This window comes from Gopherus evgoodei, unplaced genomic scaffold, assembly GCF_007399415.2.
Source record: "Gopherus evgoodei ecotype Sinaloan lineage unplaced genomic scaffold, rGopEvg1_v1.p scaffold_43_arrow_ctg1, whole genome shotgun sequence".
In the NCBI taxonomy this organism is placed as follows: Eukaryota; Metazoa; Chordata; order Testudines; family Testudinidae; genus Gopherus; species Gopherus evgoodei.
Genome location: NW_022060064.1, coordinates 678,595 through 704,081, shown reverse-complemented (window position 1 = coordinate 704,081; position 25,487 = coordinate 678,595). Strand labels below are relative to the sequence as shown.

At 64.8% G+C, this 25,487-nt stretch overlaps 1 protein-coding gene across 5 annotated transcripts; it reads left to right on the top strand.

Annotated features, from left to right (window-relative positions):
• The first annotated feature begins 1,465 nt into the window (after positions 1–1,465).
• On the top strand, positions 1,466–24,799 carry PER1 (period circadian regulator 1). Of its 5 annotated transcripts, XM_030546258.1 has the most exons (24): positions 6,939–7,710; positions 8,113–8,435; positions 11,726–12,046; positions 12,184–12,282; positions 13,015–13,169; positions 13,390–13,511; positions 13,622–13,823; positions 13,972–14,023; positions 14,843–14,985; positions 15,091–15,169; positions 15,405–15,511; positions 16,824–16,977; positions 17,085–17,193; positions 17,291–17,422; positions 17,974–18,082; positions 18,264–18,423; positions 18,806–18,933; positions 19,389–19,577; positions 20,597–20,797; positions 20,881–21,392; positions 21,727–21,892; positions 22,387–22,579; positions 22,995–23,145; positions 24,326–24,799. In XM_030546258.1, the coding sequence occupies exons 2-24, from the start codon at positions 8,335–8,337 to the stop codon at positions 24,524–24,526; spliced, it is 3,786 nt and encodes a 1,261-aa protein (XP_030402118.1). In that variant the 5' UTR covers positions 6,939–7,710; positions 8,113–8,334; the 3' UTR covers positions 24,527–24,799. The 5 variants fall into 5 exon arrangements, with proteins under 5 accessions (XP_030402120.1, XP_030402119.1, XP_030402117.1 ...); XM_030546260.1 differs by lacking the exons at positions 6,939–7,710; positions 8,113–8,435 and adding an exon at positions 1,466–1,514; XM_030546257.1 differs by lacking the exons at positions 6,939–7,710; positions 8,113–8,435 and adding an exon at positions 3,315–3,487.
• Positions 24,800–25,487: the final 688 nt, after the last annotated feature.

Here is a 25,487-nt window from a genome sequence, read left to right as displayed (position 1 = left end):
AGACACGCTTTCCTGGGCAGCGCTGATTGGAGACTGGGGCCTAGTGGTTGGGGGGCAGGAGCCAGGACTCCTGGGTTCTCTCCTCAGCTCTGGGAGGGGAGTGGGGGCTGGTGGTTAGAGCAGGGGGGGGCTGGGAGCCAGGACTCCTGGGTTCCCTCCTCAGCTCTGGGAGGGGAGTGGGGCTGGTGGGTTAGAGCAGGGGGGCTGGAAGCCTGGACTCCTGGGTTCTCTCCCCAGCTCTGGGAGGGGAGTGGGGGCTGGTGGGTCAGAGCAGGGGGGCTGGAAGCCTGGACTCCTGGGTTCTCTCCCCGGCTCTGGGAGGGGAGTGGGGGCTGGTGGGTCAGAGCAGGGGGGCTGGGAGCCAGGACTCCTGGGTTCTCTCTCTGTCTCGTGGGTGGGGGGAGTGGGACATAGAGGTTGGAGCGGGGGGGGCTGGAAACCCAGACTCCTGGGTTCTCTCCCCAGCTCTTGGAGGGGAGTGGGGGCTGATGGGTTAGAGCAGAGGGGGCTGGGAGCCAGGACTCCTGGGTTCTCTCCCCGGCTCTGGGAGGGCAGTGGGGGTGGTGGGTTTGAGCAGGAGGGGCTGGGAGCCAGGACTCCTGGGTTCTCTCCCCGGCTCTGGGAGGGGAGTGGGGGCTGGTGGGTCAGAGCAGGGGGGGCTGGGAGCCAGGACTCCTGGGTTCTCTCCCCGGCTCTGGGAGGGGAGTGGGGGCTGGTGGGTTAGAGCAGGGGGGGGCTGGGAGCCAGGACTCCTGGGTTCTCTCCCGGCTCTGGGAGGGGAGTGGGGGCTGGTGGTTAGAGCAGGGGGGGGAGCCAGGACTCCTGGGTTCTCTCCCTGGCTATGAGAGGGGCTGGTGGGTCAGAGCAGGGGGGCTGGGAGCCCGGACTCCTGGGTTCTCTCCCGGCTCTGGGAGGGCAGTGGGGGCCGGTGGTTACAGCGGGGGAAGCCAGTGGAAGGCAGGCCCACGAGCTGTACACCCTGTGGCTGTGGGTGCCCCGGGCCTCAGTTTCCCCCCAGTTCCAGGTGGACGCAGATCGGGGCTGGGGGGGGGGGGCAGTGCCGGTTTCCCCGCTTTCCTGGCTCCCACACCCCCGTCCCCTGCCCCAGGCCGGGAAGGAACCCAGGCGTCCGGCCGCACCCCCGCTCGCCCCGTGCGCCCAGCCCGCACGTGTCCCCCCAGCTGCCTCTGCGGTGAGGCGCCGGCCAATCGGCGACCGGCGGGGCGGGGCCGGCCTTGGCGCGGGCCAATGGGCCGCGGCGGGGGGCGGGGCCGGGTCACGCGCGGCCCTGCATGCCCGGCCGGGGCACGCCCCTCGGGGGCGGGGCCGGGCGGCCTCACGCGGCCGCCTGCATGCCCGGGGCCCGGCCGGCCAATGGGAGCCAGCGAGCGGCAGGGCGGCCAATGGGGAGTGAGAGGGGCGGGGCCGGCGGCGGCCAATGGGGGCGAGCGGCGAGGGGCGGGGCTGGGCATGGGCTGCACAGCCGAAGGGCCAGATCAGGGAGCGGTGCCGCGGTGAGTGGGGCGCGTGGGGCTGAGCCCGTGGGGCAGAGGGGCGCGCGTGGGGCTGGGGGCCCCGTGGGGTGTGGGGGTCCCGGGGGGCTGGGGGCCCCGTGGGGTGTGGGGATCCCGTGGGGCAGAGGGGCGCGCGTGGGGCTGGGGGCCCCGTGGGGCAGAGGGGCGCGCGTGGGGCTGGGGGCCCCGTGGGGTGTGGGGGCCCCGTGGGGCTGGGGGCCCCGTGGGGTGTTGGGATCCCGGGGGGCTGATCCCGTGGGGCAGAGGGGCGCGCGTGGGGCTGGGGGCCCCGTGGGGTGTGGGGATCCCGTGGGGCTGGGGGCCCCGTGGGGTGTGGGGATCCCGGGGGGCTGATCCCATGGGGCAGAGGGGCGCGCGTGGGGCTGGGGGCCCCGTGGGGTGTGGCGATCCCGTGGGGCTGTGGGCCCCGTGGGGTGTGGGGATCCCAGGGGGCAGAGGGGCGCGCATGGGGCTGGGGGCCCTGTGGGGTGTGGGGATTTTGGGCGGCAGAGGGCCCCGTGGGCCAGGGGGTCCTGTGGGGACCCCGTAGGGGAAAGGGGGGAGTCGGGGGATTGAGTCCGTGGGGCTGGGGGCCTCGTCGAGCATGGGGCCTGTGGAGATCCCGTGGGGGAGCCAGGGGGCTGAGTCCGTGGAGCTGGGGGTCCGGAAGGTTTGGGGGCCGTGTGGGGGCTGTGGGGATCCCGTGGGGCAGAGAGGCTGTGGGGTGGACTGTGAGGATCCCGTAGGGGAAAGGGGGGAGTCGGGGGGCTGGGTCCGTGAGGCTGGGGGCCCTGTGAGGCAGGGGGGCTGTGAGGATCGCGTGGGGGATCCCGTAGGGCAGAAGGGGGAGCTGGGGGGCTGAGTCCATGGAACTGGGGGTCTGGAAGGGCTGTGGGGGGTCCCGTGGGGCGGGGGAGCTGTGGGGATCCCGTGGGGCAGAGGGGGGAGCCAGGGGGGCTGCGTGGGGCGTGGGGTATCTCTTAGGGCAGAGGGGGAAGCTGGCGGGCTGAGTCCCTGGGGCTGGGGGTCTGGAAGGGGTGTGGGGGCTATGGGGGAGCTGTGGGGATCCTGTGGCACAGGGGGACTGTGGGGATCCTATAGGGCAGAGGGGCTGTGGGGGTCCCGTGGGCAGGGAGGATATAGGGGGGTTGTAGGAACCCATATGACAGGTGGACTGTGGGAGGTCCCATAGGGCAGAGGGTCTGTGTGGGGCTGTGGGGATCCCGTGGGGCAGAGGGATTGTGAGGGGGGGCTGTGGGGATCCTATGGGGCAGAGAGGCTGCAGGGGGCTGTGGGGGATCCCATAGGGCAGAGGGGCTGTGTGGGAGCGTGGAGGACTTTGAAGTCCCATATGGCAGAGATGCTTTGGGGGCACCTATAGGGCAGAGAGGCTGTGGGTCCCTAGGGTGAGGGAGTAGAGGGGCTGGGTGAGAGGCTAGGATTTGAGAATTGGGGGTCCCATAGGGTAAAGCGGCTGGGGAGCATGGGAGTGCAGAGGGGCTATGGGGGGTCCATAAGGGGAGGAACTAAGGGGTTTGGTGGATTTCATAGGACTATGGGGTGGCTCGAAGATCCTTTATTGTGGGGGGCAGGGCTAGCCTGGAGGGGTGCCTGTAGGGGGCGGGGCTGGCATGAGGGGATCTCTTAGGGCAGAGAGTCTGGGATATCTATTGGGGGGCATCCATGGAGGGGGAGGGATTTGGAGGTGTCTGTAGGATGGGGTGGAGTAGGGAAGTGAGGGGCTGGCCTGGGGGTTATATGGGGCAGAGGGGATTGGGGTCCGGGGTTTATGGATGTGAGGGTCCCATAGGGCATCCATGGGGGTGGAGTCAGGGGTCTATGGGAGGAGGCGCTGGGGGGGCATCTTCCCTCTGGCATGGGACTAGCCCATTAACCCCCCCCGCCCCCCCGGACACAGGTTTACACCCCACTCCCCTGAATTTTCCTGACATGACAGATCAAGGGCGTTGGGGGTCAGTAGGAGCTGGAGGCTCTGTGGGGGGGGGGGCATCGGGGGCATGCTAAGTTGCTAGGAGTTGTACCTGGGGGATGGGCTGATGAGGGTGCATTGGGAGCTGACAGCACCGTGGGGGGAGTTTTGGGGGGCTCCCAGACAGGGCTTGTGGTGTCTGAGCAGCGGGCGGGTGGGATCCCCTTGTGGGGGTCAGTGGAGCTGTGCAAGGACCCCAGAACTCCCCCCTTACTCTCCAGTGCCCCACCCCAGAGCTAGCTGCATCTCAGGAGCCCACACCTGGCCAGCCACGCAATGGGGGGACCCCGGGGAGGTGGCTGGGCTCCGTGGCTGGGGCTGACAAGTGCATGTGGGCCCCTTTCATAATCGCCACGAGTGGCTTATGTAATCGAGGCTTTGGAGAGGGGCCCGCTCGCCTCGATGGCAACTGAGTCATTGTGTTGTTCCCCCCCACCGCCCCTCGGCTGGCGGGCCCAGAGCCCCGGGAGAGTGGCGTGTCGGGGAGGCTCCCTGCGCGTTTGGGCTGGGAACTCTTTGTGTCTTTCCCCGGCCCTGCTGCTGCAGCCTTGCTCTGTGCGTGAGGTGTTCTTTGTGTGTGTGTGCGCGTCAAGGGTAGTGACGCAGGAGCGCACAATGGCAAAGCTGAGCCAGGGCCCCAGGAGTCCTGGCTCTCCCCCTTCCCCCATTGTAACTCACCAGCCCCCACTCCCCTTCCAGAGCTGGAGATAAAACCCAAGAGTCCTGACTTCCGGCCCCCCCTGCTCTAACCACTAGCCCCCACTCCCATCCTAGAGCTGAGGAGAGAACCCAGGAGTCCTGGCTTGCAGCCTTTCAGGGTAACCAGGCTGCATGGGGACCCGGAGGAGCAGGGCTCACATTCCTTGCCACGGCTGTTCTCCTTGCCAGTTACTGGGACTGGTAAATACCGCCTGTCTTTTTGGGAAATCTCCCAACTTTGTACCGAAAAGTCTCCGTCTCGATCCCTCCTGGGCCCAAAGAGGAGAAGCCCCGTCCGCCAACCAGGAGGCTGCGTGTGTCCTGCAGATCTGCCCGATGCTGGATTCTCCAGTGCCCTCTGACCTTTGTGGGGGGGGGGGGCGGATGGCTAAAAAAGCCAGCTTAGCCGCTGATGGGCTGCTGGCATACAGATTACGGCTGAGACCATCCATGCCCTGGGCTGTCAAGAGGATCAGGGGCTCTTCCTGGGAGCCTCACTGCTCTCCAGGCCCGAATTAAAGGCCATCGGTTCCGTTCCTAAAACAGACGTCTCCTAAATTCCTGCTTTTGTCTGGCTCGGGATGACCCAGAGGAAGGTAACCGTGTCTCGTCCTCCCTCCCCTCCAGGAGAGAGCCGGATCGTGTCTGGTGCTAGCCCCGGGGGTTTGCCCAAAGCCCGCGAAATTCTGCGCCGTGTTTGGGGATGCCGAATCTCCTGCGTGTATTGGGAAGTGGAGGACCGTTCGCGCCCGGCCGGCTAAAAGCACGCTGGCGAGCTTTCTGCGCGTCACGGGTTGTTTTGGAAAGAGCCAGTGTGCCGGGGTTACTGTCAATGTTGCAATCCTGGCGTGTGTCAACCCGTGAGATTGCCATAATAAAAAGTACAGTAGGACAGAGGTTATTGGAGCGCTCGGTCTGTGTTGGCACACAGGGGTGTGTTAGCGGGGCGGGAGGCGTGGTGCCTGGTGCTGTGTTTTGCCACGTGCAGGGCTTCTTGGACTGCGTCCAGCTCCACCGCTGTCTGTTCTCCGGTCCCACCGAGGTATCCACGGCTCGTCCCCCGGAGATGAGTCCCAGTTTGCTCAGCCTGGCTGCTGTCGGTTTGAGGCCGGACGGCAGGCGTGGTCCCGGAGTGGGTTTTTGGGGATGGCGGGAGGGAAAGAAGGGGTGATGCCTGGGGTGCGTCTGCACTGGGGCTTGGAGCATGCTAAGACCAGCCGTATACAATGGATGGGCCAGAAACACGCTGGGACATACTCCCACCCCCCCTCCTGCTGCTGCTGTTTTCAGCGAGCTAGCGCGTGTCTGTCTACTGGCAGTGGTGGATCCCTGCTTCTGGGAGGGAAGTAGGGTCTGGTGGTTAGAGCAGGGGGGAGCTGAGAGCCAGGACTTCTGGGTTCTCTCCCTGGCTCTGGGAGGGATGTGGGGGCTAGTGGTTAGAGCGGGGGGGTGGGAGCCAGGACTCCTGGGTTCTCTCCCCGGCTCTGGGAGGGACGTGGGGGCTAGTGGTTAGAGCAGGGGGATGGCGGGAGCCAGGACTCCTGGGTTCTCTCCCTGGCTCTGGGTGCAGCCGAGGAATAAATTAGCCTGTGAGAGCTGGGGAGGGAGTCGCTGTCTCCGCCCAGCCTGTGGTTAAGCCGAGAGAACACAGTGTTCCCGGCGCTCTGCCTTGGTTTATTTCCACACGACAAACTTGGCCCGGGGCGGGGCGCTGGGCAGAGCTCGGGTGCTTTTATGCCTGCCCCACATCCTCCGCCCCCGGGACAGGCCAATGGCAGGCGCGCTGCTCCGGTGACACCACCACGGCGCCTGGAAAGCCCCCCCGGGGGGCTGGCGTGTTGTGTAAGGAGCTGCCAGGCAGGTGCCTGGCTGGGAAATATTACATAAGGGCCCCTGTGAATGAAACCACCACAGGCTGGAGCGAGTGACCTGGTTATGTCAGGAAGCTGGCTCAGGGGGGCTCCGGTTACAGCTGACTGGATGCAGGAGACGCATTTCCTGGACTCCTGGGTTCTTTCCCTGGCTCTGGGAGGGGAGTGGGGGCTAGTGGTTAGAGCAGCGGGGGCTGGGAGCCAGGACAGCTGGGTTCTCTCCCTGGCTCTGGGAGGGGAGTGGGGATTGGGGATTAGAGCAGGTGGGGCAGGGGGCCCGGACGCCTGGGTTCTCGCCCCAGCTCTGGGAGGGAAGCAGTGAACGTCTCAGAGCATTCATTCTCTTCCGGCTCTGTCATCCCTCGCCCGCCCTGTGTAATTAACCCCTGGCAGGAACACTGCACTTCCCCTGAGTGGGCTGGGTCAGGGGGCCGCCCCGCTCTCCAGAGCCCTGCATCAAAGGGCTGGCGGGGGTGGTGGGATAATGGCCCTGCAGGCGAGCGGGCCTGGCGGTGGGAAACAATGTAGCCGGCGGGGAGGGGGGCTCGCCAAGCAGCTCGGTGGGGAGAAGAGGGGGCCAGATGGGGTCTGCTCCTGACCTGCGGGCGCCTCTCTGCGGAGGGGAGCAGGGGTTTGAATCCGGTGGGGGACCCAGGCCTCCCATCCGGAGCAAAACGAACTCCTGGGAGCGCCAGGCCTTTGGCCTCAGAGCTGTCTGCAAGGGAAACTGAGGCTAGCTCTGCTCCTTGTCCCTGGTGCAGCAAGGAGGGGTAGCTCGGGGGTTGTAGCATTGGCCTGCTAAACCCAGCGTTGGGAGTTCAATCCTTAAGGGGGCCATTTAAGGAACGGGTAAAAATCTGTCTGGGGATTGGTCCTGCTTTGAGCAGGGGGATGGTCTAGATGAGGTCCCTTCCCACCCTGGTATTCTATGAGTCTAATGTGTCTCGAGGCCTCAGGGCAGCCAGCCCCTGCCCCACAGGGCATGCAGTTAGAGAACAGGAGGTGGTGAGATTGGGGGACAGGGAGGCTGGAACAGAAGCCAGTCCAGGGGTCTCAGATCTGTGCTGCCAGTCCATGCCTCAGTTTCCCCAATTATAAAATGAGGGTGATGGCTCTGCCTTGCCAGGATAAATGCATGAAAGACCGAGCGGTGCTCGTGTGCTATGGGGACCATACAAGTGCTCGACCCAAACGCAGCTCGCCCGGCTGAGATCCCCTCCGTTTCTGGTGCTGGCGGGGCTTGGCTTTGCAGACCCTGCCCTCTGGGCCGGTGCTGGGAGCAGCAGGTTTGCTCTGGGGCTCCTGGCTGAGTGCTCCTATTTACTGACAGTGCAAATATTTATCAGCAAAAGGGGACCAACGCAGCTGCCTTATCAGCCAGCGTGGGCTAGAGTCAATATTTTCACCCCTCCTGTGCCTCCCTTCCCTGCGCCTCTTTGGGGATCTCTTATCTGCCACAGAAAATAATATTTACCAATGCCGGCCCTCCTGCCTGCTGCTTACTACTGGATGTCGTTCCCCCCTCCCCGGTGCCATCTGTGACTCTTTGGTCCTGGCATCTGGCAGTCTGGATTTGGCCTGCAGTCTGCCTGTCGACCGCCCCAAATGCGCTTGGAGCTGTACAAAGCCCCAACAAGTAAGTGGGTCCTGCCCTACCGGGTGCCATTCCTTATTATGAGCGGCTAAGGCCATCCTGCTGCTGACCATGACCCATTCAATCGGGCATCTCTGGAATGGGTTTTTTTCCCCCAAGGTCTGGGTGGTGGATCCAAGGTGGGGTTTTAAGGAAATTGAGTGACACGGTTAGAAAGGATCTGGGTGAAAGTTTTGGATTCAGTTGTGGGTCTCCCCTCCGCCCCCCCAGTTTGTAAAAATTTTCCAAATTTCCCACATGGGCCGGGAAACCTCCCAAATCTGCCTTGTTTCCAGCCCCGTGGCACATCCTGCTTGGCTCTGTTTTTTCCGCCCCCATCTGATTTGGTGCCCTGCCAGCAGCTGGCATGCGGTTTGTTGATGCTTTTGCTGGTTGATTATGCAGGCAGACCTGGCTCCCATTGGTCGCCCCGTTTGGCCAATGAGAGCCGCCCCGGAACCTGGGGTGGCAGCACCACCGTCCACGTGCGAGGCTGTGTAACACGGCGCTGACATCACCCGGCGGTCGGCCAATGCCGAAGCCGCCGGGCGTTACACAATTGGGGGCAGCGTCTCTGCCGAAGCCACCGGGCGCTGGTGGCATTTGGGGGGTGCCTGGCTGCAGAGGATGCACCCTGGAGCCCTGGGCAGCCAGGAGGAGCCGGCCGGCCGTGGCGGGGTTTGCAGCACCGAAGAGAGGCAGAACCCCAGAGACGTGCCGCTGTCATTGTGAGTGTGAAATCCCCCCCCGTCGTTGATTTCGGCCCCTTTGCCCCCCTTGACGGCTGCGGCCGCTCCCCTGTTCTCACCGCTTTCCCTCCCCCTGCGCAGCCTTTCGGATCTAGGGCTGCGGGCTCCTCCCCGGAGGTCAGCTGGGTGCTGACACACGGGGATTTGTTCGGCCAGCACACAATGTTCTCTCTGCAAAGGGAGCAGTCGTTCCGACTGCCCTGCTTCGCCAAGGCAGGGCGTGCCAGCCGCCGGTTTCCCTGCCCTTGGCCTTCGTCACTGGCATGCTAATTAGCCCTGGGAAGCTGTATTCATTTATTTTGTAGGGCGAGGCTTTGCAACGCCGCCAGGGCAGGGGGTGGGAAGCCGGCGCGGGAGATGCGTGCCCCCGCTTTGGAGAGACAGGTGGCTGGTTAGTCCGATGCGCATGTAGCAGATGTGTTCGTAAACAGCACAGGGGAAAGGATGCAAAGTTGTAACTTGCGGAGGGGGTGGGGGGGCAGGAAATGAAGCAACAGTCTTGGGATGGGGGTCGTGGGTGACTGGATTTCTCGAAATGGGTCTCGAAAGTCTTCCAGGGGAAGCGTTTAAAATCGAGTCAGCTTTGCAAGCGGGTCCGTGTTTTTGACTCCTTTCTTGAGCTTATCAGACAGGCAGGAGCTGAAATTTACTTTCTCTGCTGAGAGACACCAGTCATTTCCCCCCACCCCCTCCGCCCCAGCTTTGCTGCTGGATTCACTTAAATCAGGTTTTAAACCAATTGAGTGCGGCTGGTGCATGCCCCGGGGCGGGGGCTGTTTGGGGGGCTTGGCTTATCTTTGCCCGGCAAAGACTGGAAAAGTGTCCCTGCAGCTCTTTGCACCAGTTTCAATCGCTTAAAAATCCCTCCCCTTAAATTCAGTTGGGGCAAGGTTCTGGTGTAGACACACACAGCCCCTTTGGGGCGATTGAATCTGGGTTGCAGACGCAGCCAGGTCAGGGTTCGCTTGCTTAGAAACACCTTTCCCTGCTACATAAGTGTGTGCGGGCGTAGCTGTTGTTTGTTCTCCTCCTGCTGCGTGTTTGCAGCTGGTGTGTGTGTGTGTGTGTGTGTGTGTGTGTGTGTGTGTGTGTGTGTGTGAAAGCCTAGCAAGTGGTAGGTTTAATGTTGTCTTGAGAAAAAGTAGAAAAAAAATTTTTTTTTCCAGGGCCAACTCTGAGCCTTAATTTTCTCTCTTATTATTGATTCGGGGCTATTGAATCAAGGTTTAATTTATTTTTTAAACATCTTAGTTTCACTCGCCCACAAGGCCGTGTGGACGCACTTTATTCCAGTTTCAATCAACTGGGAGGAACCTTACAGGATATCGAAATCAGAACAGTTCTGGGGGAGTTGAAGCAATACAGCTTTGGTGTGTAGCCAAGGCCTTAATCTGGAATAAGAGCGCCCTGGTCTGATTTGAATTCTCTCCATTGCTAGTGTAGACGAAATCTGAACAGGGTGCACTTAACTCCAGAATAAACAGCCACATAGAGACTTTCACCCACGTCGTTAAAGGTGTGCGTCTAAATGGATTGATATCTTTCCATGCCAGCAGGGGTGTAGGCAAGCACTTGGGGAACCATCTGGTTTCCCCAATCGGTGTAATGTTTTGGGCCAAAATGACCACATCTATCCATCCATCTATCCATCAGCAATGATTGTCTAAAGAAGAATTTAAAAAAAAAAAAAAATCGATTAGTTGGTGTATATATCTGTCAGGACCCGAGCACCCCATTCCCAGTTTCTCTGGTAACCGCCTGTTGACTTCCCCCATCGCTGCCTCTTGTCGCCAGGGGAACGTGGCGCGCGGTGCTCGGGTCCCGGCTGGTAGCTAAAGCGTTTGAAATGAGCGATTGTTTGTAGGCACGGCCGTGGGGCTTTCGGGGGGGCCCTGCGGGTCTGGCAATGGGCGAATCCGGGTCATTCCGCGGCGTCTTGGCCGACTCGCTGTTTACAAACCCTTGGCTGCGGCCCAGATCGGCTTAGCGCCTGTCTCTCGGACAGGCTGCTAAGTACAGCCGGCTGGCGAAGAGCTTACCGGCCGAGCGGGGAGAGTCCCCATAAGAGGCTGGAAGCAAACAGCTGAGCTAAGAATAGGCCGGCTTTGGTGCCTGAAATAGACCCACAGCGGCTCTCCGGGGCTTAGCGCTCCCGGCACGGCCGTGGGCCCCACGTGACCAGCTTGGGAGAAAGGGGCTGACATCTGGGGTGGGGCTCGGTGCCCGCACCTCTGGGCTGTGCCCCAGGGTCCTGCCCGGCCGACGGCCAGGGACTGGGGCCTGGCTGTCGGAAGTCATGCAGCGGAGAGGAGGCATGGGCTATGAGCCAGGACGCTTGGGTTCTCTCCCCAGCTCTGGGAGAGGAGTGCAGTCTAGTGGTTAAAGCAGAGTGGGTGGTGGGCACCAGGGCTCCTGGGTTCTCTCCCTGGCTCTGGGAGGGGAGTAGGGGCTGTCGGTTAGAGCAAGGGTTGCTGGGTGCTAGGACTCCTGGGTTCTCTCCCCGGCTCTGGAAGGGGAGTAGGGGCTGTCGGTTAGAGCAGGGGGGGCTGGGAGCTAGGACTCCTGGGTTCTCTCCCAGGCTCTAGGAGGGGAGCGGAGTGGGGGCTGGGAGCCAGGACTCCTGGGTTCTCTCCCCAGCTCTGAGACAGGAGTGGGGGCTGGTGGTTAGAGCAGGGGGGCTGGGAGCCAGGACTCCTGGGTTCTCTCCTTGGCTCTGGGACAGGAGTGGGGGCTGGTGGTTAGAGCAGGGGGGGCTGGGAGTCAGGACTCCTGGGTTCTCTCCTTGGCTCTGGGACGGGAGTGGGGGCTGTCGGTTAGAGCAAGGGTTGCTGGGTGCTAGGACTCCTGGGTTCTCTCCCCAGCTCTGGGCAGCGTTTGTCCCGTAGCAGTGTATTTTTGATGAGTAATAAGCCGGCCTGTCCATGTTCCATGGGGTGTGATGGGGCGCTCCCTTTCTCCCACCACCCATCGGGGCGGGGTGTGTGCCAGGGCTGGCTGTGCCCAGGGAATGGAGGGGTGAATTGAGTGGTAAGCATCAATGGGGTGGCCCAGCCAAAAGCCTGGCATGGTGGTCACAGCAGGGGAGGGCAGAGCTGTGGAGGGAAGAAGGGGGAGCCCTGGCATTGGGGTGCTGGACCTGGGCCGAGAGGGGAGTCTGTGTCGGAGCCAATCCACCCCCCAGGAGCCGGGGAGGGGGTCCCCCCTGCAGCCCGGATCTTGGAGTCGGGGGGGCCCGGTGCCTCTAACCCCAGCTCCCTCCGCTCTCACAGATACAGCCTGCGACGTCTCCGACCGGCTCTGTCTCTAGCCCCGAACCCCGCACCTCCCCACGGGCCGGGGCATGTCCCCAGATCCTCTCCGATCATGAGTGCCGGCTGCGAGCCGGGCCAGGCGCCCTTCGAGGAGGGAAGCGTGGGCGGGGCCGGCTCCGGAGCCCCCCGGCGGGCCCGGGCCACTGACGACATGGACGCCACCAGCAACGGCTCCAGCGGCACCGAGTCGCACGGGCGGGACTCCCTGGGCAGCGACCGCAGCAGCAACGGGAACGGCAAGGACTCGGCCCTGCTGGAGACCACCGAGAGCAGCAAGAGGTAGGGAGGGGCGGGGGCGGACCCCGGCGTCCGGGGGCGTGGAGGCCCCTCTGGGTCTGCCTCGGGGCACCCCACTTTCCGTGCCGCTGCAGCGGGGCCGCGGCTCTGAACAGCCCCCCCGTCTCTCTCCCCCGCAGCACCAACTCGCAGAGCCCGTCTCCCCCCAGCAGCTCCATCGCCTACAGCCTGCTGAGCACCAGCTCCGAGCAGGACAACCCCTCCACCAGCGGCTGCAGGTAGGCGAGCACAAGCGGTGGGGGGGCCGGGGTGGGGGGTGCACGCAGCCCTAGGGGAGATCCTCTGCCCCCGCCCCCTATACTGCAGCGTGGCTGATGCACATCAGCTGCTCTCCCCTCTGGAGAAGCCAGACTGTGCAGAATTACAAGTGGAAGTAAAGAGGGGAGTAGGGGCCAGTGGTTAGGGCAGGGAGGCTGGGAGCCAGGACTCCTGGGTTCTTTCTTTGCCTCGGGGAGGAGAGTGGGGTCTGGTGAGTTCGAGCAGGGGGGCGGGGAGCCAGGACTCCTGGGTTCTCTCCCCGGCTCTGGGAGGGGAGTGGGGGCTGGTGGGTCAGAGCAGGGGGTGCTGGGAGCCAGGACTCCTGGGTTCTCTCCCCGGCTCTGGGAGGGGAGTGGGGGCTGGTGGGTTAGAGCAGGGGGGCGCTCCTGGGTTCTCTCCCCAGCTCTGGGAGGAGAGTGGGAGCTGGTGGCTTAGAGCAGGGGGGGCTGGGAGCCAGGACTCCTGGGTTCTCTCCCCAGCTCTGGGAGGGGAGTGGGGGCTGGTGGGTTAGAGCAGGGGGGGCTGGGAGCCAGGACTCCTGGGTTCTCTTCCTGGGTCTGCCACTGACTCACAACATGACCTTTGGGCAACTCCTCCTCCTCCCTGCGACTGGGCCCCGGCGGGAGGGTGCTGGTGGCGGGGGCTCGGCCTGGGGCCCGCTGGCTCACCCGTCCCGTCCCCCCCCCTTGTAGCAGCGAGCAGTCTGCGCGGGTGAAGACCCAGAAGGAGCTGATGAAGGCGCTGAAGGAGATGAAGATCCGGCTGCCCTCGGAGAAACGTGGCAAGGGCCAGTCGGGCACCTTGGCCACTTTGCAGTACGCGCTGTCCTGCGTCAAGCAGGTCCAAGGTAGGGGGCGCTGGGCTGGCGGGGGGGGCAGCGCTGGGCCGGCTGGGGGGCGTGGTGCGCCAGCGAGGGAGTCCCAGGCGAGATCCAAGGGACCCACCCGCCCCCTCGCTGTCTGTGGTATCGCGGAGGCTGCCGGGCAGGGCCGTGCCCGGTCTGTGGTGGGCAGGGGGTGCCCGCGCTCCCAGTGCTGACGGGTCTCTGCTCCCCTGCCCCCCCACAGCCAGCCACGACTACTACCAGCAATGGGCCATCGACGAGAGCCAGCCCTGCTACCTGGACGTGGCCACGTACACCGTCGCCGAGCTGGAGGGCATGACCTCCGAGTACACCCTCAAGAACCCCGTGAGTGCCCCCCCCCTCGCGGGAGCTGCTCCCGGGATCCCCCCCTCACCCCGGCGCTGTCCGCCCTCTCCGGCTCTCCCCGGTGTCCCAACTGCCCCCTGTCCCCGCAGGACACGTTCGCCGTGGCCGTCTCCTTCGTCACGGGCAAGATCCTCTACATCTCGGACCAGGCGGCCTTCGTCCTGCACTGCAAGAGGGACGTCTTCAAGGGGGCCACCTTTGCCGAGTTCCTGGCCCCCCAGGACGTCAGCGTCTTCTACGGCTCCACCGCCCCCTACCACCTGCCCTCCTGGAGCGCCTGCACCTCGGCCAGTGAGTGCCTGGGAGAGGGCCGGGGGCTAGTGGTTAGAGCAGAGGAGGCTGGGAGTCAGGACTCCTGGGTTCTTTCCCTGGCTTTGGAAGGGGCACAGAGCCTTCCCAGCCCCCCGCTAACCCCCCGCCCCTTGGCCTTTGTCCCCAGCTGCGGCCGCTGTGGACTACACCCAAGAGAAATCGGTCTTCTGCCGGATCAGGTGAGTCCCACCTGGGGCAGGCGGGGTGCCGTCTCTGAGGGGGTGTAGCGCTGGGGGACCCCTAGGGACTGGGCTGTGCCAGGCATTCAGATCCCACGCGGCAAATGGCAGCCGGCTTCCCTGTGCCGTGCCGGACCCCCTATGGCCTTGTGCCCCACATCCCAGCATCTCCACTGCCGCCCTCTCGCTCCCGCCGGGCCAGGCTGCGAGACGGGCGATCCTCGAGGCTGCAAGACGGCCCCGGATCCGGCCACTGGGGCCCAGGCTCCCTCTTTGGGGAAACCAAGCTGACCTTGTCTGTGCCCCCTCTTCGCCCTCGCTCCCTTCGGCGTGGGCAGTGCCGCTGGGAGAGGCAGGGCACCCCGTGTTCACAGAAGCTCCCAGGCAGGGGGCTGGGAAGGGGACCCCGTGTTCCCAGCTGTCCCTGGGTAGAGGGGAGAATCGGGGGCTGAGGTGGGGACCCCACAACCCATGTTACTAGCTGTGCCTGAGGTGGGGGATCTGGGGCAGGGAAGGGGACCCCGTGTTCCCAGCAGTGCCTACTGGAGGTGGGGCTGGGAAGGGGACCCCATGTTCCCAGCAGTCCCAGCGGCGTCTAGGGGTTCTGGGGTGGGGAAGGGGGCCCCGTGTTCCTGGTGGCACCTGGGGGACGTGGGGCAGGGAAGGGGACCCCATGTTCCTAGCCAGATTGAGGAGGGATCAGGGGCTAGGATGGGGAGCTGCGCCGGGGGCTGGGGCAGGGGGCTCCTGCGGTTGTCGTTGCTGGTTGGTCCCGGTCTCCTCTGGCCTCTGGTCTTATTGCAGGCGTTTGTTTCTCAGTGGAGGCCGCGGCCGTGGGCGCGAGCTGTGTTACACCCCCTTCCGGCTCACCCCTTACCTGGCCAAGGTGCGCCCCGCGGCCGGCGCCGAGGGCCAGCCCTGCTGCCTGCTCATCGCCGAGCGCATCCACTCGGGATACGAAGGTGAGCCGGGGCGGATGGGCCAGGGGAGGGCCCCTCGGCTTCCACCCTCTGCCTGTGCCCCCCCCGCTCTGCGTCCTGACCCCCGCCTGTGTCTCGTCCCCCCAGCTCCCCGGATCCCGCCCGATAAACGGGTCTTCACCACCAGACACACCCCCAGCTGCTTGTTCCAGGACGTGGACGAGAGGTGAGCAGATTGGCAGAGCCTGGGATGTGGAGGGGAGACCCACTATCTGTCCGGGCTGCCCCCCAGCCGCACAGCGAGGCTTGGAGGGTCCCCAGCGAGCCACTGTCGCCCCCCTACCTCCTATCACTTTGGGTCAGCCTTGTCTGTAGCTGGGCTGTGGGTCCTGTCGAGGCCAGGACCTTGGTGGGTGGTGGGGCCGCCCAGGGACCCCAGCTCACGGTGTCTGTTTTCCCAGGGCTGCCCCCCTGCTGGGTTACCTCCCCCAGGACCTGATTGGCACGCCCGTCCTCTTCTACCTGCACCCGGAGGACAGGCCGCTCATGCTGGCCATCCACAAAAAAAGTGAGTGTGCGGTGGGGGGAATCCTGGGGGTGTCTGAGTGAGGAAGGGGGAATCCCAAGGGTGCTGGGGGGAAAGAACCAAAGGGTGAGCGCCATTTGCGGCTCCCCATTCGGACGCTGACTCTAATCCACTCTCATGCTTCAGGGCTTCAGCCAGGAGCCTGCCGGGGTCAGGAAGGGAGATTGGTCCCCCTGTGCGATTGGCAAAATCTGTTCAGGGAATTTTTTCTACCTTCCTCTGACATGTCCGAGCTCAGCTCCAGGGTGGGCTGGTGACCTTAGCTGACACATAGAACCTCTCCCTAGCTGTCTGGGTGATGGGGTTAGCTCTCCGTGGGGTCCAGCGCATTGCCAGGTTTGGGGTCAGGGAGGAATTCTGCCCCTACCCCAGCAACATCAGCCCGGCCTTTGGCAGTTTTCACCGACTGGCGTCACCGGGCCTTGTCCAGTCAGTTCCCTGCAGTGCAGAGGCTGCAGGCAGAAGGGGCTGGGAGCCAGGACTCCTGGGTTCTCTCCCTGGCTCTGGGAGGGGAATCGGGGTTGGTGGATTAGAGCAGGGGGGCTGGGAGCCAGGACTCCTGGGTTCTCTCCCTGGCTCTGGGAGGGGAGTGGGGGCTGGTGGGTTAGAGCAGGGGGGCTGGGAGCCAGGACTCCTGGGTTCTCTCCCTGGCTCTGGGAGGGGAATGGGGGTTGGTGGATTAGAGCAGGGGGGCTGGGAGCCAGGACTCCTGGGTTCTCTCCTGGCTCTGGGAGGGGAATTGGGGCTGGTGGATTAGAGCAGGGGGGCTGGGAGCCAGGACTCCTGGGTTCTCTCCCTGGCTCTGGGAGGGGAGTGGGGGCTGGTGGGTTAGAGCAGGGGGGCTGGGAGCCAGGACTCCTGGGTTCTCTCCCTGGCTCTGGGAGGGGAATGGGGGTTGGTGGATTAGAGCAGGGGGGCTGGGAGCCAGGACTCCTGGGTTCTCTCCTGGCTCTGGGGGGGGAGTGGGGGTTGGTGGATTAGAGCAGGAGGGCTGGGAGCCAGGACTCCTGGGTTCTCTCGCCGGCTCTGGGAGGGGAGTGGGGGTTGGTGGATTAGAGCAGGAGGGCTGGGAGCCAGGACTCCTGGGTTCTCTCCCTGGCTCTGGGAGGGGAGTGGGGGTTGGTGGATTAGAGCAGGAGGGCTGGGAGCCAGGACTCCTGGGTTCTCTCGCCGGCTCTGGTGGTTCGAGGAGGGGGGCTGGGAGCCAGGACTCCTGGTTCTCCCCCCGGCTCTGGGAGGAAAATGGGGTGTGTGTATCTCAGACCCTGATCCGTATTCCCACCCCCCCCCCCAGTTCTCCAGTGTGGCGGGCAGCCCTTCGACCACTCCCCGCTCCGGTTCTGCACCCGCCACGGCGAGTACGTCACCATCGACACCAGCTGGTCCAGCTTCGTCAACCCCTGGAGCCGCAAGATCTCCTTCGTCATGGGGCGCCACAAAGTGCGCACGTGAGTACCGGGTCCCCCCTCCCCCGGCTCTGCAGCTCTCCGGCCACCTCACGGTCTTGGGGGGCCGCCCACCTCGCCCTGACCCTTTTCCCCCCACCACCGCACAGGGGTCCCCTCAACGAAGACGTCTTCATGGCCCCCAAGGCGCTGAAGATGCGACCGCTGGAGCCAGACATCCAGGAGCTCTCGGAGCAGATCCACCGGCTGCTGCTTCAGGTGGGTCGTGCTCCCTTCTTAGCCCCCCATCGCCCCCCCCCCACCAGATGCCTCCCTCTGAGTGCTAACCCCCCCACACTTTCCCTTCCCCCCACAGCCTGTGCACAGCAACGGCTCCGTGGGGCTCTGTAGCATGGCCAGCAACACCTCCCACGAGCAGTTCCTGAGCGCGGCCTCGTCCAGCGACAGCAACGGCCTCCTCGCCGAGGAGACGCCGGCCCAGCGGCCGGTAAGAGCCCCGGATCTGGGAGGGGAGTGGGGGCTAGTGGTTAGAGCAGGGGGGGCTGGGAGCCCGGACACCTGGGTTCTTTCCCCGACTCTGGGAGGGGAGCAGGGGCTGGTGGGTTAGAGCAGCGGGGCTGGGAGCCAGGACTCCTGGGTTCTTTCCCCTGCTCTGGGAAGGGAGTGGGGGCTGGTAGTTAGAGCAGGGTGCTGGGAGCCAGGACTCCTGGGTTCTCTCCCAGGCTCTGGGAGGGGAGTGGGGGCTAGTGGTTAGAGCAGAGGAGCTGAGAGTCAGCACTCCTGGGTTCTCTCCCCAGCTCTGGGAGGGGAGTAGGGGTTAGTGGTTAGAGCAGGGGGGCTGGGAGCCAGGACTCCTGGGTTCTTTCCCCGGCTCTGGGAGGGGAGTAGAGGTTAGTGGTTAGAGCAGGGGGGCTGGGAGCCAGGACTCCTGGGTTCTTTCCCCGGCTCTGGGAGGGGAGTGGGGCCCAGTGGTGAGAGGGGGTGTGTGGGGGAGACTGCTCCCCTTCCCACGGCCCTGACCCCACCTCCTGTCCCCAGATGACTTTCCAGCAGTTCTGCAAGGACGTGCACATGGTGAAGAACCAGGGCCAGCAGATGTTTATCGAGTCCCGCAGCAAGCCGCCGCCTGCCAAGCCCCCCACCGCAGGTGAGAGACCTGGGCCCCTCGCGGCTAGAGGGGAGGCAGATTGGAGGGGAGGGGGGTTTGCCAGCCTGGGTACCAGCCCCTCTTCGGTCACCCCTAGTCGCTGGGGAGACGCAGGCAGGGCCCCTGTGTGGGGCGGATCGAGGGCATCTCCAGCTGATCTGGGTCTCCCCCTTCGTTCCAGGCCTGGAGACGTCCCAGGACGGCGAGGGGCCAGGCAGGGATGCCCCGTGTGAGGCGCAGAGGAGGGGCCCGGGCCAAGTGGTCTCTTCCGAGGAGTCCGGCAGGAAGGAGCCCTCCAGTTACTCCTACCAGCAGATCAACTGCCTGGACGGGATAATCCGGTGAGCAGGGGCTGGGGACCCCAGCTCAGAGCCCTTCCCCACACTGGGAGTTCACTCGGCCCTGAGATGCAGCCACCTCTGGGGCGGGGCGGCCGGTAACCCAGGGACCCCTCGTCCGGCGCTGAGATGCGCCCACCTCTGGGGCAGGGCGGCTGGTTACTCAGGGACCTCTCGCCCGGCGCTGAGATGCGGCCACCTCTGCGGCGGGGCGGCTGGTTACACAGGGACCCCTTGCCCGGCGCTGAGATGCAGCCACCTCTGCGGCGGGGCGGCTGGTTACACAGGGACCCCTTGCCCGGCGCTGAGATGCAGCCACCTCTGGGGTGGGGCACCTGGCTATATAAGGATCCCTCGCTAACCCTGGGACCTGTGGCTTTTTTAGGTATCTGGAAAGCTACAACATCCCCAGCCGGGTGAAGCGGAAATGCGGCTCCTCCTCGTACACCGGCTCCTCCAACTCCGACGACGACAAACAGCGGGCAGGCCGGGAGGCGGCTGGCTCGGCAAAAGGTAGCGTCCCGCCTGCCCCGTTCCCCCCATCCCTCCCTGGTCCACCTGTTGCCCTCTCCCCACCTCTGGATATTACCGGGGATTGCTGGAGGCAGGTCCCGATGCCGGCCCGGGGGCAGCTGCTGCTAACGGCCTGCGATCCATCCGCCCGGCTGGCGGCGCCGGGTGAAATTCGGCCGGCGGGAGCCACGTTTCGGGGCCGTCGACGTCCCTCCCTTCGACCGCCTCGAAACGCTTCTCTCCCGTCCGTGTGTGAACGTTTGCCGGCTCCCGACGCCAAAACTCCCTTGAAATCAGAACGATTTGGGGTCGCGGCCACGTTTTCCCCGCGGGAAAACGGCCCGGGACGGTTGTTTATCCCCCCGTCTGTCTTCCTCGCCCCCCGTGCCGCCCCAGGGACCGCGGCACGCCCCCCGTCCCCCACCTCATTAACCCCTCGTTGTCTCTTTGAACAGATGCGGCGGAGGAAATGCTGCCCAGCCGGTCCAGGAGGGAGGAGGAGGAGGAACCCGCCGCGGCGGTGGGACCCGCGCTGGCCCCGCTGGCTTTGCCCAGCAAAGCCGAAAGCGTGGTGTCCCTGACGAGTCAGTGTAGCTTCAGCAGTACCATCGTCCACGTGGGAGATAAGAAAGCCCCGGAATCGGGTACTCGAGGGGAAGCGCCGCTGGGTGGGGGGCGAGGGGGGGGCGCCCCGGCCCCGGGGCCGCTTCGACCCCGGGGCCGCCAGCGGGGAGGGAGCGCAGTGGGGCGGCTCCGGCCGGGTGCCGGGCGGCTGGATCTCCCGCTGGCTCCCCGGCCCCCTTCCCGGCTGTGGCAGGGAGCCGCCCGGTCTCCCCCTGCCGTCGGGGGGGGTTCCCCCCCATCTCCGCCGCATCTCGGTGACAGCGTAAGATTCAGGGGCAGCCTCCGCTCCCCCCGCACCCTGTCACTTCTTCCTTCCCCAGTGTGGCGGGGCGAGGTGGGGGGAGCTGGGTTTCCCCCCACTCCCCATGTGTATTTAATTTGCCTTTTTCTCCCTAACCCCACGCCTGCTGTCAGCACACCCCTGCGGGTGACTCCGGAGAGCGGGGGGCGCTGGATTCGTGGCCCTCCCAGAATGGATTTTCATTTCCCCCCCTTTTATTTCCCTCCCCCTGACAGGTGTTTTCCCTCCCTTGTTTCCTTCCTTAGTGGCGACCGAGTTGCCGGCGAAGCCCCCGCTGGGTTGGCGGGGGGGGTTCCCCCAACAAAGCACGGCTGCTTGGCAACGACCCCTTGGCTACGGGGAGCCCCCACACAGGGTCCTCTCTGGGCATTGGTGGCATGATGGGGGGAAGGGCTGGGAGCCAGGACTCCTGGGTTCTCTCCCCGGCTCTGGGAGGGGAGCGGGGGCTGGTGGTCAGAGCAGGGGGGGCTGGGAGCCAGGACTCCTGGGTTCTCTCCCCTGCTCTGGGAGGGGAGTGGGGGCTGGTGGTTAGAGCAGGGGGGGCTGGGAGCCAGGACTCCTGGGTTCTCTCCCCAGCTTTGGGAGGGGAGCGGGGACTGGTGGTTAGAGCAGGGGGGCTGGGAGCCAGGACTCCTGGGTTCTCTCCCCAGCTCTGCCGCTCGCGCACTGCGTAACGTTTCTCCCTGCATGCAGTGGCCCCCCCAGCTGACCCCACCTTCCCCCTTGCTCTCTCCCCAGACACGGCGATGCTGGAGGAGGGCCCCGCGCCCCCCGACCGGGAGCAGTACCGCCGCGTGGGGCTCACCAAGGAGGTGCTGTCCGTGCACACCCAACAGGAGGAGCAGGCTTTCCTGACCCGCTTCCAGGAGCTCAGCCGTCTCCATGTTTTCGACGCGCCAGCCGGGCGCAGCCGTCAGGAGGGGCCGGGCGCCGAGCCAGGTGGGGTCTTCGTCCGGGGGGCGGGTTCGTGCCTGGCCCCTGTCCTCCCTTTGCTAACCCCCCGCCTTGTCTTCTCCTGGCAGGGCATCGCGGCCCGCGGCGGGGTGCTGGCCGACGCGGCAAATCCAAGGCCAAGCGTGTCAAGCAGCACCAGACGTCCGACAGCACCGGCTCCCTGCCTCCCCCTGGCCCTTGGCCCCCCTCGGCCACCTCCCTGCCCTTCCCCGCTGTGCTGCCCGTCTTTCCGCCCAGCCAGCCCCCTGCCGAGCCTGCCCCCCACCTCCCCGCCCCCTTGGTGGCCCCCGTGGTGGCCCTGATGCTTCCCAACTACGTCCTGCCCCCGCCGTACTTCCCGGCCCCCTTTGGGGAGCCCTTTGGCCCCCGCCTGCCCGGCCCCCCCGAGGCCTCGCGCTCCACCACGCCCGAGCGGCCCGACTCGCCCCCCTTCGACTCCCGCTGCAGCTCCCCGCTCCAGCTCAACCTCCTGCAGATGGAGGAGGCCCCCAAGGCGGCCGAGCGGCAGGAGGCGCCCGGTGGCCAGGCTGGCGGGACGCCGGGGGCTGTCGAGCTCGGCCCTCAGAAAGAAACCGGCCTGGTAAGGTGCTGTCCGCTGGGGAGGGGAGTGGGGACTGGTGGTTAGAGCAGGGCGGCTGGGAGCCAGGACTCCTGGGTTCTCTCCCCGGCTCTGGGTGGGGAGTGGGGGCTGATGGGTCAGAGCAGGGGGGGCTGGGAGCCAGGACTCCTGGGTTCTCTCCCCGGCTCTGGGAGGGGAGTGGCGGCTGGTGGTTGGGGGCGGGGCTGGGAGCCAGGACTCCTGGGTTCTCTCCAGGACCCCCACCCCTGTCTTGTGAGGAGGGTGAGAGTTGGGGGAGGTGCATATGCAGCCCCCCGGGTCAGTCCTGATCTCCCCTCTCCTCCCGTCCCGGCAGGCGGAAGGTCAGGACTCGTCCAACAACGATGCCCTGTCCAGCTCCAGCGACCTGCTGGATCTGTTGCTGCAGGAGGACTCGCACTCGGGGACCGGCTCGGCCGCCTCGGGCAGTGGCTCCGTGCGCAGCGGCTCCAACGGCTGCAGCACCTCAGCCAGCGGCACCAGTGAGTGACAGGCTGGGAGTGGATTGGCTAAAGCCGTGGTGGGGGCGGAGCCAGGACTCCTGGGTTCTCTCCCCGGCTCTGGGAGGGGAGTGGGGGCTAGTGGGTCAGAGCGGGGGGGCTGGGAGCCAGGACTCCTGGGTTCTCTCCTCGGCGCTGGGAGGGGAGTGGGGGCTAGTGGGTCAGAGCAGGGAGGGCTGGGAGCCAGGACTCCTGGGTTCTCTCCTCGGCACTGAGAGGGCAGTGGGGGGCTGGTGGGTTAGAGCAGGGAGGGCTGGGAGCCAGGACTCCTGGGTTCTCTCCCTGGCGCTGGGAGGGCAGTGGGGGCTGGTGGGTTAGAGCAGGGGGGCTGGGAGCCAGGACTCCTGGGTTCTCTCCCAGCTCTAGGAGGGAAGTGGGGCCTGGTAGTTAGAGCAGGGGGTACTGGGAGCCAGGACTCCTGGGTTCTGTTTCTGCCTCTGGTGCTGATTTGCCCCTTTCTCCCCTGCCCCGCGCAGCCAGCAGCAAAAGCAGCCACACCAGCAAGTACTTCGGCAGCATCGACTCGTCGGAGGCGGAGCGGGCGAGGCAGCCGCCGGGCAGGGTGGGGGCTGGCGAGCAGTTCATCAAGTACGTGCTGCAGGACCCCCTCTGGCTGCTCATGGCCAACACTGACGAGACGGTCATGATGACCTACCAGCTGCCTGACCGGTGAGGCGGGGAGGCGATTAGGGGGGCAGATCTGGGGGGGGCAGAGGCTGGACTCGCGATCGGGGGGGGCAGAGGCAGGGCTGGCGATTGGGGGGCAGATCAGAGGCAGCAGAGGCGGGTCTGGCAAGGGGGGAGGTGATTGAGAACGAGGTGGGGCTGGCGATTGGGGGGCAGATCTGGGGGGGCAGAGGCAGTCCTGGTGGGGGGGAGAGGGGGGGTGATTGGGGAAGAGGTGGGGCTGGCAATTAGTGGGAGGGGGAGGTGATCGGGTCAGAGCGAGTGGGGAGCTGACCGGGTCACACAGGGGAGGGTGACAGGCAGGGAAACGCCCCGGGGACTTGGGCAGGGGGCAGCGCTGCAGGTGGGGGGCAGAGCCGGATCGCCCCCACCCTTGACGCCGCTCTGTGCCCCGCAGCCCCGCGGCCGCTGTGCTGCAGGCCGACCGGGAGAAGCTGCGGGAGATGCAAAAGCAGCAGCCGCGCTTCACGGAGGAGCAGAAGAAGGAGCTGGCCGAGGTGCACCCTTGGGTGAAGAAGGGGCTGCTGCCCAAGGCCATCAACGTCATGGTGAGGGGGGCCCCAGACCCACCCAGCTACCTGGCCACCGGGTAGGGGGGTTGTGATGGATTCGGTCACAGAGACCCCCTTGGGACTGTCACCCCACGTGCTGGAATTACCTCCGAGCCCGTTTTCCCTGCCAGCCTGGGTCTCCAGAACCCTGCCCTGCTGAGCCAGACACGCCAGCCTGCTGCAGCCCAGACCCAGGTCTGGGCCGTGCCCCCAAAACTGCAGACTTAACTGAAAACAGCTCAGCAAGTGCTCCTGTCTCCAGCCCCCAATGGGATCCAAACCCCAAACAAATCCGTTTTACGCTGGCTGCAGGGTCAACTCATAAACTGCCCAGCCCTTAGGAGGGAGATGCACAGCCGTTTGCTCCCCCGTTAATCACTTATCTTGGGTCAATTAATAAGCAAAAGTGATTTTATTAACTATCAAAAGGAGGATTTAAGTGGTTTCAAGTAGTAACAGACAGAACAAAGTAAGTTACCAAGCAAAATAAAACAAAACACGCACGTCTAAGCCTAATCCGTTAAGAAACTGAATACAGGGAAATCTCGCCCTCATTAAGCTTCTTTTACAGACTAGTCTCCTTCCTAGTCGGGGGCCAATCCTGTCCCCTGGTACAGCCCATGTTAGTTCCAGCTCTGGTGGTAACTCGGGGATTTCTCACGACCGGCAGCCCCCTTTGTTCCCCCCCCCACCACCTTTTATAGCTTTGGCCCAAAGTGGGAATCCTTTGTGTTGCTGGGTCCCCACCCTCAATGGAAAAGCACCCGGTTTAAGATCGATTCCGGTATCCGGTGATGTGGTCACGTGTCTTGTGAGACCGACCCCCAGGGAAGTTTGCAAGTAAACAGCCCTTTACAACCAATTGTTCTAGTCCACGGGAGCCATCCAGCTTCCAAACCACCATTAATGACCCACACTTTGCATAATTACAATAGGCCCTCGGAATTAAGGTCGTATTCCCAGTTTCAGAGGCAAGACGGTTACATTCATACAAATCGGACGATCACACTCAATAGATTATAAGCTTTGTAATGATACCTTACAAGAGACCTTCTGCGTGAAGCATATTCCAGTTACGTTGTAGTTACGTTCACAAGCGTATTTCCATAAAACGTTACGGAGAACATCACGGGAGGTGCCCCAAGTGCACTGACGCCCTCCCTGCTCTCTCCCCCAGGCTTGTGTGGACTGCGGCAGTAACCCGGCCTCCCGCCTGGCACCTCTCTACGACACGGAGCCGCACGCCATGGAGCTGAGCGCCACGCTGGAGCCCATGGAGGAGGGCAGCGGCGCCCCCCCCTGCCTGGACATGGCCATGGAGGAGGAGGAGGCGGGGCAGCCGGCCCGGCCCGAGGCGGGCGCCGAGAACGCTGGCTGAGGCCCCAGCCCGCCTTGCCGCACACTGCCAGGCAGCGCCGGCTGCCCCTCGGAGCCAGGCACCCACACGGGATGGACCAGAAGTGCCGGCCCGGCCTTGGCCCCGGGACTCAGCCAGGTTGAGCGCAGAGCCGAGCCGGGCCCCGCTCCGGACCTTACCCTGCCCGCGGGCGCCCCCCGGAGGCCGGAGCTGGCCCTGCGCAGGGTGGAGTATTTATTTTTGGAAGGTTTCTTTTTGTATGAAAAGGCGGGACAATAAACTGTCCCTGTGAGATCCGCGGCCTCCTTTGTGTGCCGCTCCGCCCCCGTTTCAGGGAGTGGCATGGCCTACGGGCTTCCCTGACCCCCTGATGTGCCTCTCTAACTTATTGTCCACCTGGCACCAGTCTCTGCTATAACCAGTAGACCCCACTCCCTTCCCAGAATCAGGGATAGGACCCAGGAGTCCTAGTTTCCAGCCCCCTGCTCTAACCACTACATCCCCTGCCCTCCCAGAGCCAGGGAGAGAACCCAGGAGTCCTGGCTCCCAGACCCCCTGCTCTAACCCATCAGCCCCCACTCCCCTCCTGAGTCCACGTTCCTTCTGCCGCCGTGGGAACTGTCTGCTCCAGCTGCCCGTGCCCGCCCAGCGCCTGCCCCACTAACCTGATGTTTCTAAGCCATGCGCTCCCCTGCCCTGCGGGGGGGCAGCACCCACAAACGTGGCTGGTTTTCATCCGTGCCCGGGGGGTTAGGGACCCCCTCGATGTATGTCCCCCGGGCCAGGCTGCGGCCCAATCTGAATGGGAATCGCAGCGTGGGAGCAGGGCAGCTGTCACTCTGTGGGGTCCTGCGGCCCGGTGCGCTGGCCGAGGCCCCGGGCAGCCTGGCAGAGCGGTCGCCCAAGAGCCCTGTGGGTGGTTAAAGTGGGAAGACGCTAGGAGCCGGCGTAGGGGAAGGGACAGTTTGAGACGGGAGGTGGG

Excerpts from the sequence above, each read along its gene's own strand:
- PER1 (XM_030546257.1), top strand. The coding sequence starts at position 3,354 with ATGGGAGGAGGCGCTGGGGGGGCATCTTCCCTCTGGCATGGGACTAGC. Across the intron at positions 16,978-17,084 it reads GGGCGCCACAAAGTGCGCAC|GGGTCCCCTCAACGAAGACG; the intron begins GTGAGTACCGGG and ends ACCACCGCACAG. Across the intron at positions 19,578-20,596 it reads TAAGAAAGCCCCGGAATCGG|ACACGGCGATGCTGGAGGAG; the intron begins GTACTCGAGGGG and ends CTCTCTCCCCAG.